This window comes from Apis cerana, linkage group LG8, assembly GCF_029169275.1.
Source record: "Apis cerana isolate GH-2021 linkage group LG8, AcerK_1.0, whole genome shotgun sequence".
NCBI classification, from domain to species: domain Eukaryota; kingdom Metazoa; phylum Arthropoda; class Insecta; order Hymenoptera; family Apidae; genus Apis; species Apis cerana.
In genome coordinates, this window is record NC_083859.1 from 10679079 (window position 1) to 10693376 (window position 14298).

The 14298-nt window shown below is 34.4% G+C and overlaps 2 protein-coding genes across 7 annotated transcripts in view; one reads left to right on the top strand and one right to left on the bottom strand.

Annotated features, from left to right (window-relative positions):
• The window catches only part of LOC108001532 (cAMP-specific 3',5'-cyclic phosphodiesterase), a 319149-nt gene that overhangs the window by 240661 nt on the left and 64190 nt on the right, over nt 1-14298 (bottom strand). The window lies entirely within an intron of this gene.
• LOC108001534 (uncharacterized) lies at nt 5744-6840 on the top strand. Its single transcript, XM_017062570.3, has 2 exons — nt 5744-5897; nt 6083-6840. The coding sequence occupies exons 1-2, from the start codon at nt 5844-5846 to the stop codon at nt 6707-6709; spliced, it is 681 nt and encodes a 226-aa protein (XP_016918059.2). The 5' UTR covers nt 5744-5843; the 3' UTR covers nt 6710-6840.

Genomic DNA, 14298 nt, shown 5'->3' on the forward strand with positions numbered 1-14298 from the left:
GCGCAAGTGGTCGTGTCGCTGGCTCTGGCCTCGACTGACATCACGTTCGAGAAGGTTAGGTTATCGACACCGCCTCATTTCCTCGCTTTGTTGCCTCTTACCACAGGTCTAATACAGGTCGATGAACGGGGCGCGTGTCCTCGCTGCCCACTGCTACCATAATTCGACCAAGTCGCGGTAAAAAAAACGCGAATTTTCTTCCACGTACGGCCGAGATCCTGCGCGATTCTTACGAAGACAGCGACATTCGTGTGTCGCCGGACGAGGGTAATCGAGTCGAACGATTGTTTTTATCGAGACATGGTTTGTTTCGATCGCTCCCACCTTCAACCGGGTCCACGGCTTTTCTCAAACCCACGGTGTCGTGTCGAGTGGAGCAAAAAAAAAAAAAAAAGGAAAAAAATATGAAGGATCGATCAAAATTCATATTCCTGATATTTCTTGCCCGATTAGTGAAAAATGCGAGAGACGGAATTTTTGCTTGGAGGGGAATCTGAATATCGGGGATTTGCTCGATTTCTTCATTTTTTATTTCGATAAATCGAAGATAGATTTGACATTCTACGTGTCTCTGGTGATTTCTCTTTCGAAGGATAAATCGTTTAACTATTTTTGCTTTTCTTTTTGCAACAGAGTTATACATTTTTTTTTACGCGATCCATTTTTATTAATTTCGCGAGATCGGTGTTAGATATATATATATTTTTTTTATAAATTCCAGTATTAATTAATCGGAGTGTTCGAGAGATATTTTCGATAAAATTCGAAAGTTTCGAAAGATTAATCGGTTTAACGGTGTTAAAAATTGGCGACGTTGATATTTTTTCGGGCATAAATACCTGGACGACGATTCCAACAGACGTAACTACGCATCGGCTATCTTGGTAGAGCAAGTTTGGCAGATGTCCACGAAGAATATCGTTGCATCGCGAATATGAACGATGATCGCGATACCGATAAATTATTCCGTTGCCTATCACGTTCTCGGTATTTTGAAATAATCGAAAGGAAATCCGTCTTTGAAACGAAGGAAGTATAAGAGGAAGTAATTTCGTAACAGAAAATGACTGGTTTGCAATTAAAAATTTTTTATTGATTCATAAAGATGTAAGGTTATGTATGAATATGTTGGGTAAACGGCAGATACGCGCTCTTTCGTTTAAATTTTTCATCACATTTTGCACGAACGTGGAATTTGAATTTCGTTGATACGTTTAATTTTCTTCTTTGAGGCGTGGTAAACCTTAGACTTCGAAAAGCTCCGAAGAAAAAAGTGCAACGGCCAATTCTGATCACGAAAACACGACCAGGAAATGACTCGAATCGTTTCTCGACACGTGGCGCCGTCTGTTGAAACCACGTGTCGTCCACATCCGTATCCTGAAATTTAGGCAGGAAAAACTGGATTATCGTGTCGCGATTGCGAGCACCATTAATTGTTATCGTCTGAGCAGCCCAAAATCAGGATTAGTGACACGTTGTGGGTGCATTTGTTTCTCGACGATCGCTTTGTGGATTTTCTGAACCCCAAATGCGACAATTTTGTCGATTAATTCATCAAGATGAAAATTATTTTGTTCGAAAAATCTTCATTATTTTCGAATTATTGCTCGATGATGAAAACGCGTTCTTAGTGCAGTGCTCCATTTCTTTCAAGTTGGCAACACTTTATCGCACGAGTAAATTCAAATCTTGAATTTTAAAACACTCTTTCGACATCGATTGGAAGCCTCTTTTATCCCATTTTTAAGAAGATAAATAAATAAACAAATAATTTCAATTCTCAATTCTCCACTCTCCTCTAAATATTCGTTTAAAAATCTTTCTTACATAAATTGTTTGTAAACAATTTTTCAAACGTTCAAAATTCATTTTTCAAATATTTTTAGATCGTCTCTTTAACAAAAGTATTTGTTAACATTCGCGATGCTTCGTATTTTTCCCGATAAAGAAAAAGAATCGTGTATTTAAATTAGAAATTCACGGATTCAAAGGAAAATCTGTCCAATTTTCAGTAATTAATTTTTCCAATTTTTATAATTCGTATCTCGATTACGTACGAGATACGTTAGATAACTCGTCGATCATTATCATTATATAAATATAAACGTGAGAATAACGCATTCGACTGGAAATAATCGATACGATCAATCTTCGATTTCCTTCGTGACACCTCCATTTTCTCGCCACTACTTTTTCCTTCTGCAATTTTCCAGGAAATCTAATTACGAATATCTGTGCGTTCGTATTCCATACGAAGAATGTTGCCCGGGGGGAGAAAGATTATTTGGATATTTGAAGGAAAATATTGGACGAACGTGAGGAGTCTGTGTATTCAAATAATTTATGAACAGATTATCATTACTACGTATGCGCATGCGTGTATTTGCTTCAAAAAAATAACAAGCGTTTATTCGACACTTTTTTCGAAGAATTTCTGGTTCCTTATTTTTTTTTCTTTTTTTAATAAAATATTCAGCAACGACGGAAATTGAAATTGAAATCTACGACGAGCGTTCCATTCGTATGAATCGAAACTAGTGTGGAGCAGAATTTGATAAAACGATCGTGGAATTTTTCTAAAGAGTTCGTTTACACAACACGAAATTTCTAACGTCATCCTTGGTATTTTTTCAAATATTTCATTCGTAGAAGGTAATTTTTAAATATTTTTAAATATTTTACGAAAAAGAGATAAACTAGTACATACATTTCGTACTTACTTTCTAAAAATTTAAAGGAGGATCACCAACAGGATTTCATCTTGTTACTCTAATTGTTAAATACGTCTCCAATGTGACGAAAGAATATACATTTTTAAATGAATGGAGCAAAAAAAGAAAAGCAATTACACGATAATACAAGTTGGCACGGATATAATTTTGTCTCACCCTTGTTTTCACCCGGTTGAACGTATTCCTCAGTTAATTCAGCCCCGGTTTTGTTTCCACACCCCGTTTAAAATCTCGTTTCGTAGGCGTCGATCAATTTAAACCGAGCGATAGAGACGCTGAGCCTATTATCCCGCCCCACCCTCGATAATTCGACTTTGCAAGATTATCGGATTTCTGTTAATCCATCCTCTCGTATCCGACTTCCAGTTCATTGATCGCTCGCGGATCAACTCTTGCAAACAGATAAAATCGATCTTTCGACGCAAAAAAGTGACGATATTCGATCGTTCGAAAAGATTTTTCGCTCGAGATTTTAATTCCGTTTAAAAAAAGAAAGATCGCATTACAATCTCGATCTCGAGAAATAATAATTCCTTTTTTTCTTTTTTTTAATCGAAGCATGCTTAATTCGTTGTCGAGTATCAGCCGGATACAATGGTTTCGAGTTTCGCGCTCCCATCGGCATAAATCGAAGCGTTTATATCGTTAGAAGGAAGTCATTGCACACCAGATGCAATACCAGACGCGATTCGATTGCGCAAATAAGATTATGTATCAACTAATAGCGGATCCGATGCCGCGTAGTTAGTTGGAGATTAAGCTCGTTTTAAAATTACCTTTCTTTTTTATCGTTTATCGATACAGTGAAACAGTTTTGAGATGCCCGGAAAACTTTATTAAACTCTTATTCGAGAAATAATGGAAAAGTAGGGGGAATAAAAATAAATATTTTCCAAACGGATATTTGTACGATTTTATACACAAGTGTAAATTAAAAATTGAAAGGAAATTGGACGACATTCTTCATTTCTCTCTTTCGAAGATATACCATTCGCCTCTGTTTACAGATAACGATAAAAGTTGTAACGATTCGTCGATAACACTTTATACAGGATATACAGCGATGAACATAAAATGATTATTTACACGTCTATGGAATTTTGCACGGGATGATATCGAAGCCTCTTTCAATCAGAGGATTTGCCTTACGTGAAAATCTCGAAAATGAGGCCTCGCTTATGTGACAGGTTTATTCTTCGTCCAAACGTGAAGAAGTATCCGGAAATATCCTATATAGAATACTGGATGAGATATTAGGCGCACAAATAAGTTCCTTCTTCCACAATCCTAACTTTTGAATTCGAATTACTTTACCATCGCTCGTGGCGATGGTCCTTTCAAGAAGAATCCTTCGAACGCTCCACGAGAATTTTTCAATCAAGAAATCGGCTGTCGAAGCTATCGAAATATATTTGCATCCCACTGGAAACATGCAAAAAGTCGCGTAACAAAGATTCAAAACCCGGAAATTAATAATAATTGTAACAAAATTAATAATAAATTAATAATAATTTAATTTGGAGGATGAGGAACGTTTAAATAAGTAATCGGCAGAAAGGAACGTGCAAAAAGTCGCGTAGCAAAGATTCAAAACCCGGAAATTGATAATAATTGTAACAAAATTAATAATAAATTAATAATAATTTAATTTGGAGAACGTTTAAATAACTACTGAGACCTAGATGCAAGAAGAATCAACAAAAAGGAATGTGCAAAAAATCGCGTAACAAAGATTCAAAACGTAGAAATTAATAATTATAGTAAAAAAGTATAAGTATAGTAAAATTAATAATAAATTAATAATAATTTAATTTGGAGGACGAGGAACGTTTAAATAAGTAATCGGCAGAAAGGAACGTGCAAAAAGTCGCGTACCAAAGATTCAAAACCTAGAAATTAATAATAATTATAGTAAAAAAGTATAATTATAGTGAAATTAATAATAAATTAATAATAATTTAATTTGGAAGACGAGGAACGTTTAAATAAGTAGACCTAGATGCGAGGAGAATCGACAAAAAGGTACGTGTAAAAAATCGCGTAACAAAGATTCAAAACGTAGAAATTAATAATAATTATAGTAAAAAAGTATAATTATAGTGAAATTAATAATAAATTAATAATAATTCAATTTGGAGGACGAGGAACGTTTAAACAAGTAATCGGCAGAAAGGAACGTGCAAAAAGTCGCGTACCAAAGATTCAAAATCCAAAAATTAATAATAATTGTAACAAAATTAATAATAAATCAATAATAATTTAATTTGGAGGACAAGGAACGTTTAGATGAATACCGAGACCTGGACGCAGAAAGGAACGTGCAAAAAGTCGCGTACCAAAGATTCAAAATCCAAAAATTAATAATAATTATAGTGAAATTAATAATAAATTAATAATAATTTAATTTAGAGGACGAGAAACGTCCGGATGAGTACCGAGACTCGAGAAGAATTGAAACAATCTTGGATAATCTTCGATAACCCTGATTTATAAAATCTTGAATTTTGGAAAAAAGGGGGAAAGAAATTATTTACACGCCTGATACATCGATTCTACACAAACAGTCTCGAACAATCGTCGTCAAACATATCCCAATTCATCCCAAAGAAACAGAGATAAACAGAGAGACACCGATAGAAAGAGAAACAGAGAAAGAGACAGAGACAGACAGAGAGAGGGAGAGGGAGGGAATCAGCGACATATTTCCTGATTGCAAAAGAGGTGCTCTGCGATACGGCAGAAACAGGAGCATTACGCGTGCACGACACACGATACCGAATCCGGAGATTGGTGTTACGGATACAAAACGACGTATTCCGAAGCGAACGATGAGTAATGGTGTCCGGGTGTGTGTGTGTATGCGCGTGCAACGCGGAATCGTTAACGTTTTCGAGCCTGTTTGCTGTGCGGTTATATTTTATATATATATATACGTTATATCTGCGCGAGTCAGAGGGATCGGATGATGGGATGAAAAAGAAAAGGAAAAAAAAAGAAAGAAAAATTAGAAGAAGAAATAGCCGAGCAGGGCGTCGAACGACGGTCGATTTGAGTGAAAGTGAACAGGGAACACAAGTAGGCGTATAAAATCAGGAACCGAAACGAGTGATGGCACATTCGAACCCTCGCCATTCGGGAGCGACGATGAGGAGCGAGTACGTTGTAAGTAGATACTCTTTCATGGAATTAAGATCAACTCGTTTTTAATTATTCTATTGGAAGACAATACGAAGAAACGCGACACTCCTCTTGCCTAACACCTAGAAGAAATCTTCCCCTCCACCGTCACCAAAGAAGAAGAAAAAGCTCGTTCAGAGTTCTCACAAACTCTCCCCTCGTTTTCGCAGCTGTTTTGCCTTTTGGCGGGCGTTGTGGTGGCCGAAGAACAGGCGAGAAAGACGAAGCGAGGGATCCTGTTGGCCACGCCAGGATCACCCGTTGCTTTGGACTTCGCCTCGAGACACGATGGCTTCGAATCGAGCGCGTTCGGATTAACTGGACTCGCCGATGGACCTGGGACCGGCCAATTTTCTGGATTAGGAGGAGCTGCCACTGTTCACCAAGCGCCAGTCCTCCTCCAACGGTATCCACTGTCTTATTATTACGCGAGGCAGTCTCTGCCCGTGGTCAGGGACGTTCACGCGCCTCATCAGAGACCAGCACCGGGTCAGCCTGTCAGATTGCTGGCTCCTTCTCAGCCGATCTCGGTTTCCCAACAAGTCGATATTCCTCAGACGGTCTCCATCGTGCCTCAATCAGTTCCCCTCGTCGTGTCCGCCGTGTCCTCCAGCTCCGCTGGAACCGGCTTCTCCTCTAGGATCGATTCTAGTCGCGGTGTCGCGGTGGCTCGATCTTCTGGCCTGGCTCCCTCCGGCTTAGCGGCTACCGATCTCGGCTCGAGAGGCTTGACCCCCAATCTTGGATACGCTTCGTCTGGAGGGGTTGCTGCTCTTGGAGGAGTTGGCAGTGTTTGAAAGAAAAGGAAATCGATGGGACGGGAAAGGTTAAAATGAATTTTTTATTACGAATTAAAGTTTCTCCTAAAGTTTGTAGTAATCATTTTTTTTGTATCCTTTGATAAAATTATATTTTTGCGTACGATATACTTGTCATGCCATTTCATTTCTGTCAACGATCCCTTTTTCGTTTAATTTAATTTAAGAAACGCATCGAAGAGGGTGAGAATTTCTATCTGTTCTTTCTGATCGCGAGGAATGGCGAAGAGGTAGGAGGATAGAGTGGATACGCGTGGAACAGGCGAGGTTATATTAAAACAGCGGTGCATGGGCGAACAAGGGTAGTTCTTCGAGCCGATTGGTCAATATGGGGCTCGTGTGGGGTGGCTGATTACGTCAGCGAAAATCCTTTCGCGTCACGTGAACCTCTTCCCGAGCTTTCACACGAATCAGGTCATGACTTCTGTACCGATTTTTAACTGTAAAGGGAGGATAAAAATTGTAACCTTATGCTTCCTCAGGAATAATAAAAATACGTCCTCTTCTGTAAGACGTTTTTCTAAGTGGAATGCGAATGCGCGCAATTTTTCATTTTCGATCATTCGAAGAAAACTCGAGCAGTTCCTTCGAATCGTCTTCGCACGCTATTCTCACAGAGATACGTACTTGATAATTTATATAAGTTGAAATTATTCCTCGTCTCGGATAACTTTTATCATTTAAGATAAAATAAAGTTCTCGATATTAGTTATTTAAATTAAAATTAAATTTTAATGTAAAATCATGAATAATATATGACGAAATATCTTGTAATTTTGTAATTTCAAATTTGCTTAAAATGTTAATTGAAGAATTCGTGAATATAAATAATGCACCAAATTTAATTTTATTTATAAAAAAAAATACGATTATTACATTCGTCGTAATTTATAATTGTAATGAATTGCTAAATGCATAGATCAGTGATAAAAATTTTTTAAAAATGCTGAATTATTAATTAGTACATTCGAAAAATTAATTTTAAAGCAATCGGTAAGAAACGTATACGTTCGTTGAACTTCGGTTTCTATAAATATGAGACGGGTCGCGAGGAAGAATTCATTCTCTCTCGAACTCGGTTGACGCGTACATCGAAATTATTACATCGAAAAATTAATCAAATTTTATCGGTTTAGAAATTTTTCATCTTTTTAATCATTTATTATTTCATAACATTCTAAATTAACGTTCCTTCGCTCGCTCTTCTAATTATTTATACTTTTATTTTTTAATTTCTATTTTCATCCATTTTTATTTATTCTTTTAATTCGTTTATTAATTTTCACTCGTTTTTAGATATTTCCGTGTAATGGCAATTAAATTATCGTTCCATTCTTAAAAATAATTTAGATTTCTCTAAAATTCATGGTAAGATAATTTTAATAATTCATTTTTATTATTCTTCGTATATCGACGTAGTCACTCGCTTGGTGAGAAACATGGTAATTGTTTCTCTCCGTATTTTTTTTTGTATTAAAATTATCACTTTGCAGAGATTACATCACAAATATTACACTAAACGTATCGTATTAGATACATTTATGGAAACATTAATCTTCGAGAAGCGACGACAAGCTAAGATTTACATTTACTTTCGCTTGTTTCAGATTTCTCTAATGTGTAATTATATTTTATTTCATTTGAATTTTCATTTATTACAAGCATCTTCGAATATTTTCCAACCAACCAAATTGTCTAAATTTTAAATTTGTTTAAACCAATTTAAAATATAACATATTCGCTTGAACAGAATAAAAATAAAAAGGATATTTCTCTTTCAGACGCAGTTCGTAAAAATCAGGCTCGCGATCGTTTATTTATATCCTTGGTTGGAAATTAAAGCCAATGTTTTAGCTCCGCGATGGTTTATTTAAACTTTAATGGATAGAACGAATGTGCGAAAATAGAGCGAATGTTTGCTCCCCGATTTTAAACGATCGCGTTAATAGTCTTTACTCTTCTTTTAAATATTCGTTTCGAGTACGCGTTTCCAGTGCTTCTCTCGAGAGGAGGATAAAGCGGTCATCCATCACGCCAAGAGGTTACTATCTTTCGCGTTTTATTCAAATTCCTCCATCCACGCACAATCGTTGGGTCCTTAAAATCTTTCCATTCGATTTGCATTGCAATCTTCATCAGAATTTCTTTTAATTTCGAACGATCCGCGTTCTAAATTGTACTCGCTTCTTTACAGTTACCTTTAATCTTGCCTTGGAACGACTTTCCATGGCGAATCACGGTGAGTTTGTTAGCCTGAATTTATTCTATCCTTTCGCGGGACGAAAATTTCGACTCTGGTACGGTGAGTGATAATTTTCCGTGTTTTCGAACGCCAGTGTTCTTCCATATCTTTTATATCGCGACCCACAATTGTGATACGAAATATTCAATTTTATTTTTCCTTTGCATATGTATGTATATACGTGAAGATATTTGACGAGAGAATTTTAGAACCAAGGCAACGTTGCTTTCCTATTTTCAAAGATGTGCTTTGATAAAGGAATGGCTCGAGATTATTTGGTAATTAAATTAGTTAATCCTGTTTTAAATTCTCATCCACTTTCAATTTTTTTCTTCGCTTAATACGATTAAAGAAGTGGAGTCATTAAAGTAATCTTCAATAAAATGAAAGAGTATTGGAAGAAAGGAAACATCTTTCAAATACTGCTGGAGTAGTTTTAAAAGAATATATGCACGATTGAGAAAATTGAAATTATTATTCGATAATTGATAAGTCGTAACATAAAAATTGTAACAAAGGAAAAGACAATCATTCCACGATTCTCGTTACGCTTACGATTTGACATTTCTTTAAGTTTAGGTACATTTTCTCTCGAAATCGATGACTAATCATCATTGCATGATAAAGATCAAAAGAATATATGCACGACTTGCAAAGAAACGATAGGAAATGGAGAAAATTGAAATTATTATTTGATAAGTTGTAACACAAAAATGATAACAGTGAATGAAATAAAAATATATTCGCACATGTGGAAAACAGGTTGTGCACGATCTCATTAACTCAATCGTTGTTTTATCATGCAATGATTATTAGGCATCGATTTCGAGAGAAAAAGCACCTAAACTTAAAGTAATCTCAAATCGAATATTTCAAGATGATCGAGGTTATGTCGACTATATTTATTAGAGATTTCTTTCAGTTCGAGCTTAATATGTAAACTTAAATATTTTCGTTAATTTGAATAATTTTAAATAAAAAGTTTGTAAGATATATTTTTTACGATTGTAAAATTTTTTAATGATATTACTGGAATTAAAGATTTGGTTTTAATAATCGATTGCATTTTGTATTATTTCTTTTTAATAATAAGTATTACAACATCAAAGGATTAATATTTCATGAATTAATATTTCGTAGAATGTGTTGGAGCGTCTGTTTCGCCGCTGTTTAAAATATAGAGCTAGATGGGATACTTTTTGATGTGAATTGATGTTAATTAATGGGTAAGGCTGGGCAGATTGTTACGCAGTCTCTGGACGGCAATCTGTTTGACAATCTGTTTCAGGAAATACAACTTGAAACGTCGAGAGCGAAACTGAGACGAGTGGCGGTCGATGGCCACTCGTTTCTGATTTTGCTCGTCGATTTTTCGAATTTCGTGGTTGTGAATTCGGCTTCGAAACGAACGTTGAGATTTTGCACGTGTGATGATCGCGGCGATTCATATCTGTCGTTCACTTCTCGCGATTTAGTTTTTTTTTGTTTTGCGATTGAGAAGTCTCGAGGCTAGTTTCAAGTTTCAATGGGCGTCGAAGAAAGAAGACGAAGAGGCTTGTCAATCCGTCACGAAGAGGGCTGGAAAGAACGATTTCTCATCTCTTGTTTGGACTTGAAGGATGGGAAAGTCATTGTTGCTACTTTGTCGCTCTGCTCGTACAGTCATCATGTCATGGGAAATGATTGTTTTTTCGACTAGTGTTGCGATAGATAAATTATAGTTTATTATTAGAGTCGCAGGAAAATAATAATCGCGTTTGTATGTTTGTTGTGAATCTTGTATTGCGTTTTTTTATTGAAATATTAAATGTATGTTTACTTTAATTTGAGTTTTAATTGCAAGGATCAAGTTTTCAATTTATTTGAATTATTAAATTTATTTAATAGAATTAATGTTACATAAAATGTCTATAATTTTTTCTAACTAATATCGTGAAATTGATCTGTTGTTTTTGAACTACTTATTGCGGCTGTAAGAGTTGCGGAAGGGTGGTTTTTCACTTTCTTCTGGCTATCTTTTCTTTTTCAACACTCTTCAATACTCGAGTGTTCGTGAAAATAGTGCTCACCTGTTTTAATTCTTTCAATAATTAAAACCATTACGAGGATAACGATATAATTTTTTTTAATATCATTATTCCTGTGGATAATACCAAAATCAAATTCATTTTACGTTAAGTTTTTTATTTATGTTATATATTTTTTAATTTTTATTTACTAAAGATAATTATAGAGCAAGCGGTGCTAATTGGAATTACAATTAAAAATTTGATAAAAAATTTGTTTATGTGAAGATTTGGTCAGTATTTTAGGGCATTTATCTTTCGAGCATCAAATCACTTAAGATAAGTCTATTATCATCTCGTTATTGATGATAGATAATGAAGGAAACTCTATATTATCAACAGCTACAAACTGTAACTGTTTCTGCTTGTAGCGTTCTACCTTTTCTGTACATGATGTACCGTTTTCTACCTAACCGACAATCGATTGGTAGAATTTACCGAAATCGATTTCACTTTATTCGACGATGATAAAAAAATAAATTATTCACAATACATACAATTTACAATACATACAATAAATTTAAATGAAACAGAGCATAATAATTATTAATTTATTCTCGATTTAATTAAGCAATTCCATGAAAATATAACATATATTGATCGACTTACAAATCTGCAGATATAGCTTCCCACTCACCTGAAACAAAAAATAAAAAGGAGCACGGTTATTTATCACTTAGAATTTTTCACTAACCATATTATTCGATAAATCGAATTCATTTGTGACAGGAAATAAAAATAAATTGTCATTCGATCAATTGTCTTTTAAACGACATATTGGAAGAATTCCCTATACGAAACGAAATATAAAAATTAAAATATGAAAATAAAAGATAATAAATCCGTTTAATATTCTTTTCTCAGATTTCGTTGCTGCGTTAATTACTATCTTCGTTCTTTCACCATAAAAACTATTCCCAGGTGTCTCATTATTAATATTATTAAGGGAAAGCTCTGTGTTTAAAAGACGAGCGAGCAATGTGGTGATTTTTTTCTTTTTTCTTTTTCTTCTTTTTTTAGCAGGTGAGATAATTTTTCCTCTAAACTTAATAATGCAACGCTTGTTGTTGAAAAAGCTTTTTGAAAGTAAGCAGGGAACGATGAAAATATATGAAAAGGAAATTTCAGATCCTTGTTAACGAGGTGAACGAAGCCGTTGATGGATTTATTGAAATCTTGTTTTAACTCTTTGCTATTTTATGATCGAATTAGACTCGATTTTTGAATCTTTTTTTTTTTTTTTTTAATATCGAAATATAGAGTTACAGAAATTTTTGTAAAGGTTGGAGAAAATATACGTAAAATCCAATTTCTACGATTCTAGGAATTGAAAGGAAAAAAGAGAGCGTAAACGCGGCAAGTAGAATTAGGCCATCTATGGTCAGACATACAGTTTATTCTACTTTCACGAGAAATTACGTTACTGCTTACTCATTCTAAGAGACATTTTTAAATGTGACGTTATTCAAATCGACGTTATAAGATCGTTCGTAAAACGATCGTTTGATTCTTATTGTCCCAAGATCAACAAATTATTTCCTTCTTACATAATTTCATCGAGAAGTCCATTCGATAATGTTTCACTTTTACATTTCACTTTTTCCCAGAAGAAAAATCTCGAACGGAAACGCAATTTTCAAGTAATAAATATAAAGTTGCTCCAAACTGTCCTATCCAGCAAGAAGACAAGAAGTAAATCGACAAAACTCGAACAATGTTTAAAAGTGTATTATAATTCAATCGGACTTGTGCAACCATTAAAGTTTATCACGACTTGCCACGTGGAAAAATAATTGGAAAACTTTATTCCAGTTTCATATTGAAATTCGTTGTGATTTATCGCGTAGAAAGATAGGTTGAAAAAAAAATTCAACGAGATCGGGATTGCTGGAAATACTAAAAAGAAAAAAAAAAAATAGTCGCTTCTTTTATTCATACGCATAGTTTCAGTTTCAGTTTAGTTTACTTTCTTACAATCATGGAAATAACATCTATCCGGTGGAAAAGTGTCGGTCGATGGATTTGCATATTTTATATACAGTTACGATTGCAAAAGCTCAATGTACAAACGGTGTATAAATTTGAAGGCACCGAGTATCGACTTTCTGATCTTCGACCGACTTTCTGGAGCCGCGATAAACTTGCAATCTTTTTCGAATTCTTCATTTTTTTTTTTTTTTTCGTTCGAAACGAGCGTTTCATTCGATTGATGAAACGTTCGGTTTAAAAATTTGGGTTTTATTTGGGAAGGATTTCTCGAATACGACAAACTATTTGTAATCTATTTTTTTTTTTTTTTTTTTTAGTATTTATTATAGCAGAGAAGATAAAAAATACTCGTAGCAAAGATCGAATTCTTCAATTTTAAGAAATTTGGTGAATTAGTCTCTGAAACTTTTATCGTGATATTTATTGTTAATTATATTTTAACGAAATTATGTCGGTAGGAAAAATGAAATAAATCTCGGGAAGATTTTGAATAAATGTATATTCATAAATTTAGACGTTTATATTTATTCATATCGTATCTTGATTATTCAAATATAACGAATATATTGATATTGATATTTATGAATATTAATTGATAATTTGTATATTTGAATACAAAAATTTATTTGGAATATCAATTTTTGGCGAGATACCTGAAACGTCGCTGTAAAATTATTTGCAAAGTAAATTGTACTTTGTCAAGAACTTCGATGAAAATCGTTGGCATTTTAACTCGGAGATATTGTAAACTTATTTTAGATTCGATATTTAAATTTTCGCCAGAAGACATGACACGGCCTTGTTAATAGTTTCTAAAAAGACTCTAATTCAATCGAGAGGAATCCTTAAACTTTGGAAAATTGAATTTCGAAACTTCGATGGTGTGCAACAAGGCAAGCATATATATATTTCATGAGAGGCATGTAAATGCCAGTGACGATCCAGCTGAGTGGAAATAGTCAATCCTGTCGATAATTTAATGGAAGGGGACCGATTCATCTCTAATCTCACGTACGTCACACGAAAGTTTAATTGATACTTGTAGCTCGTCGAGGTTGTTTAAAGAAGAAGACGAAACTTCGATGGTTTCTCTTCAATGGCCATTAAATACCACGTGTCTTTCAAAAAACTTTCAAATATTCAATTTTAAACGTTACTTGCCCCTCGGACAGACACTCGATTTAATAACAACAACAATTACGATAATTTTACAATCCCGATTTAATTAAAAGATCTTTCCAAATTGGAAGTTTACCATCGATTATTTCAAA

What these genes read in the sequence shown, in the direction of transcription:
- LOC108001534 (XM_017062570.3), top strand. Translation starts at nt 5,844, where the DNA reads ATGGCACATTCGAACCCTCGCCATTCGGGAGCGACGATGAGGAGCGAG. An exon ending in CGATGAGGAGCGAGTACGTT is followed by an intron (nt 5,898 to 6,082) that starts GTAAGTAGATAC and finishes TCGTTTTCGCAG; the next exon opens with CTGTTTTGCCTTTTGGCGGG.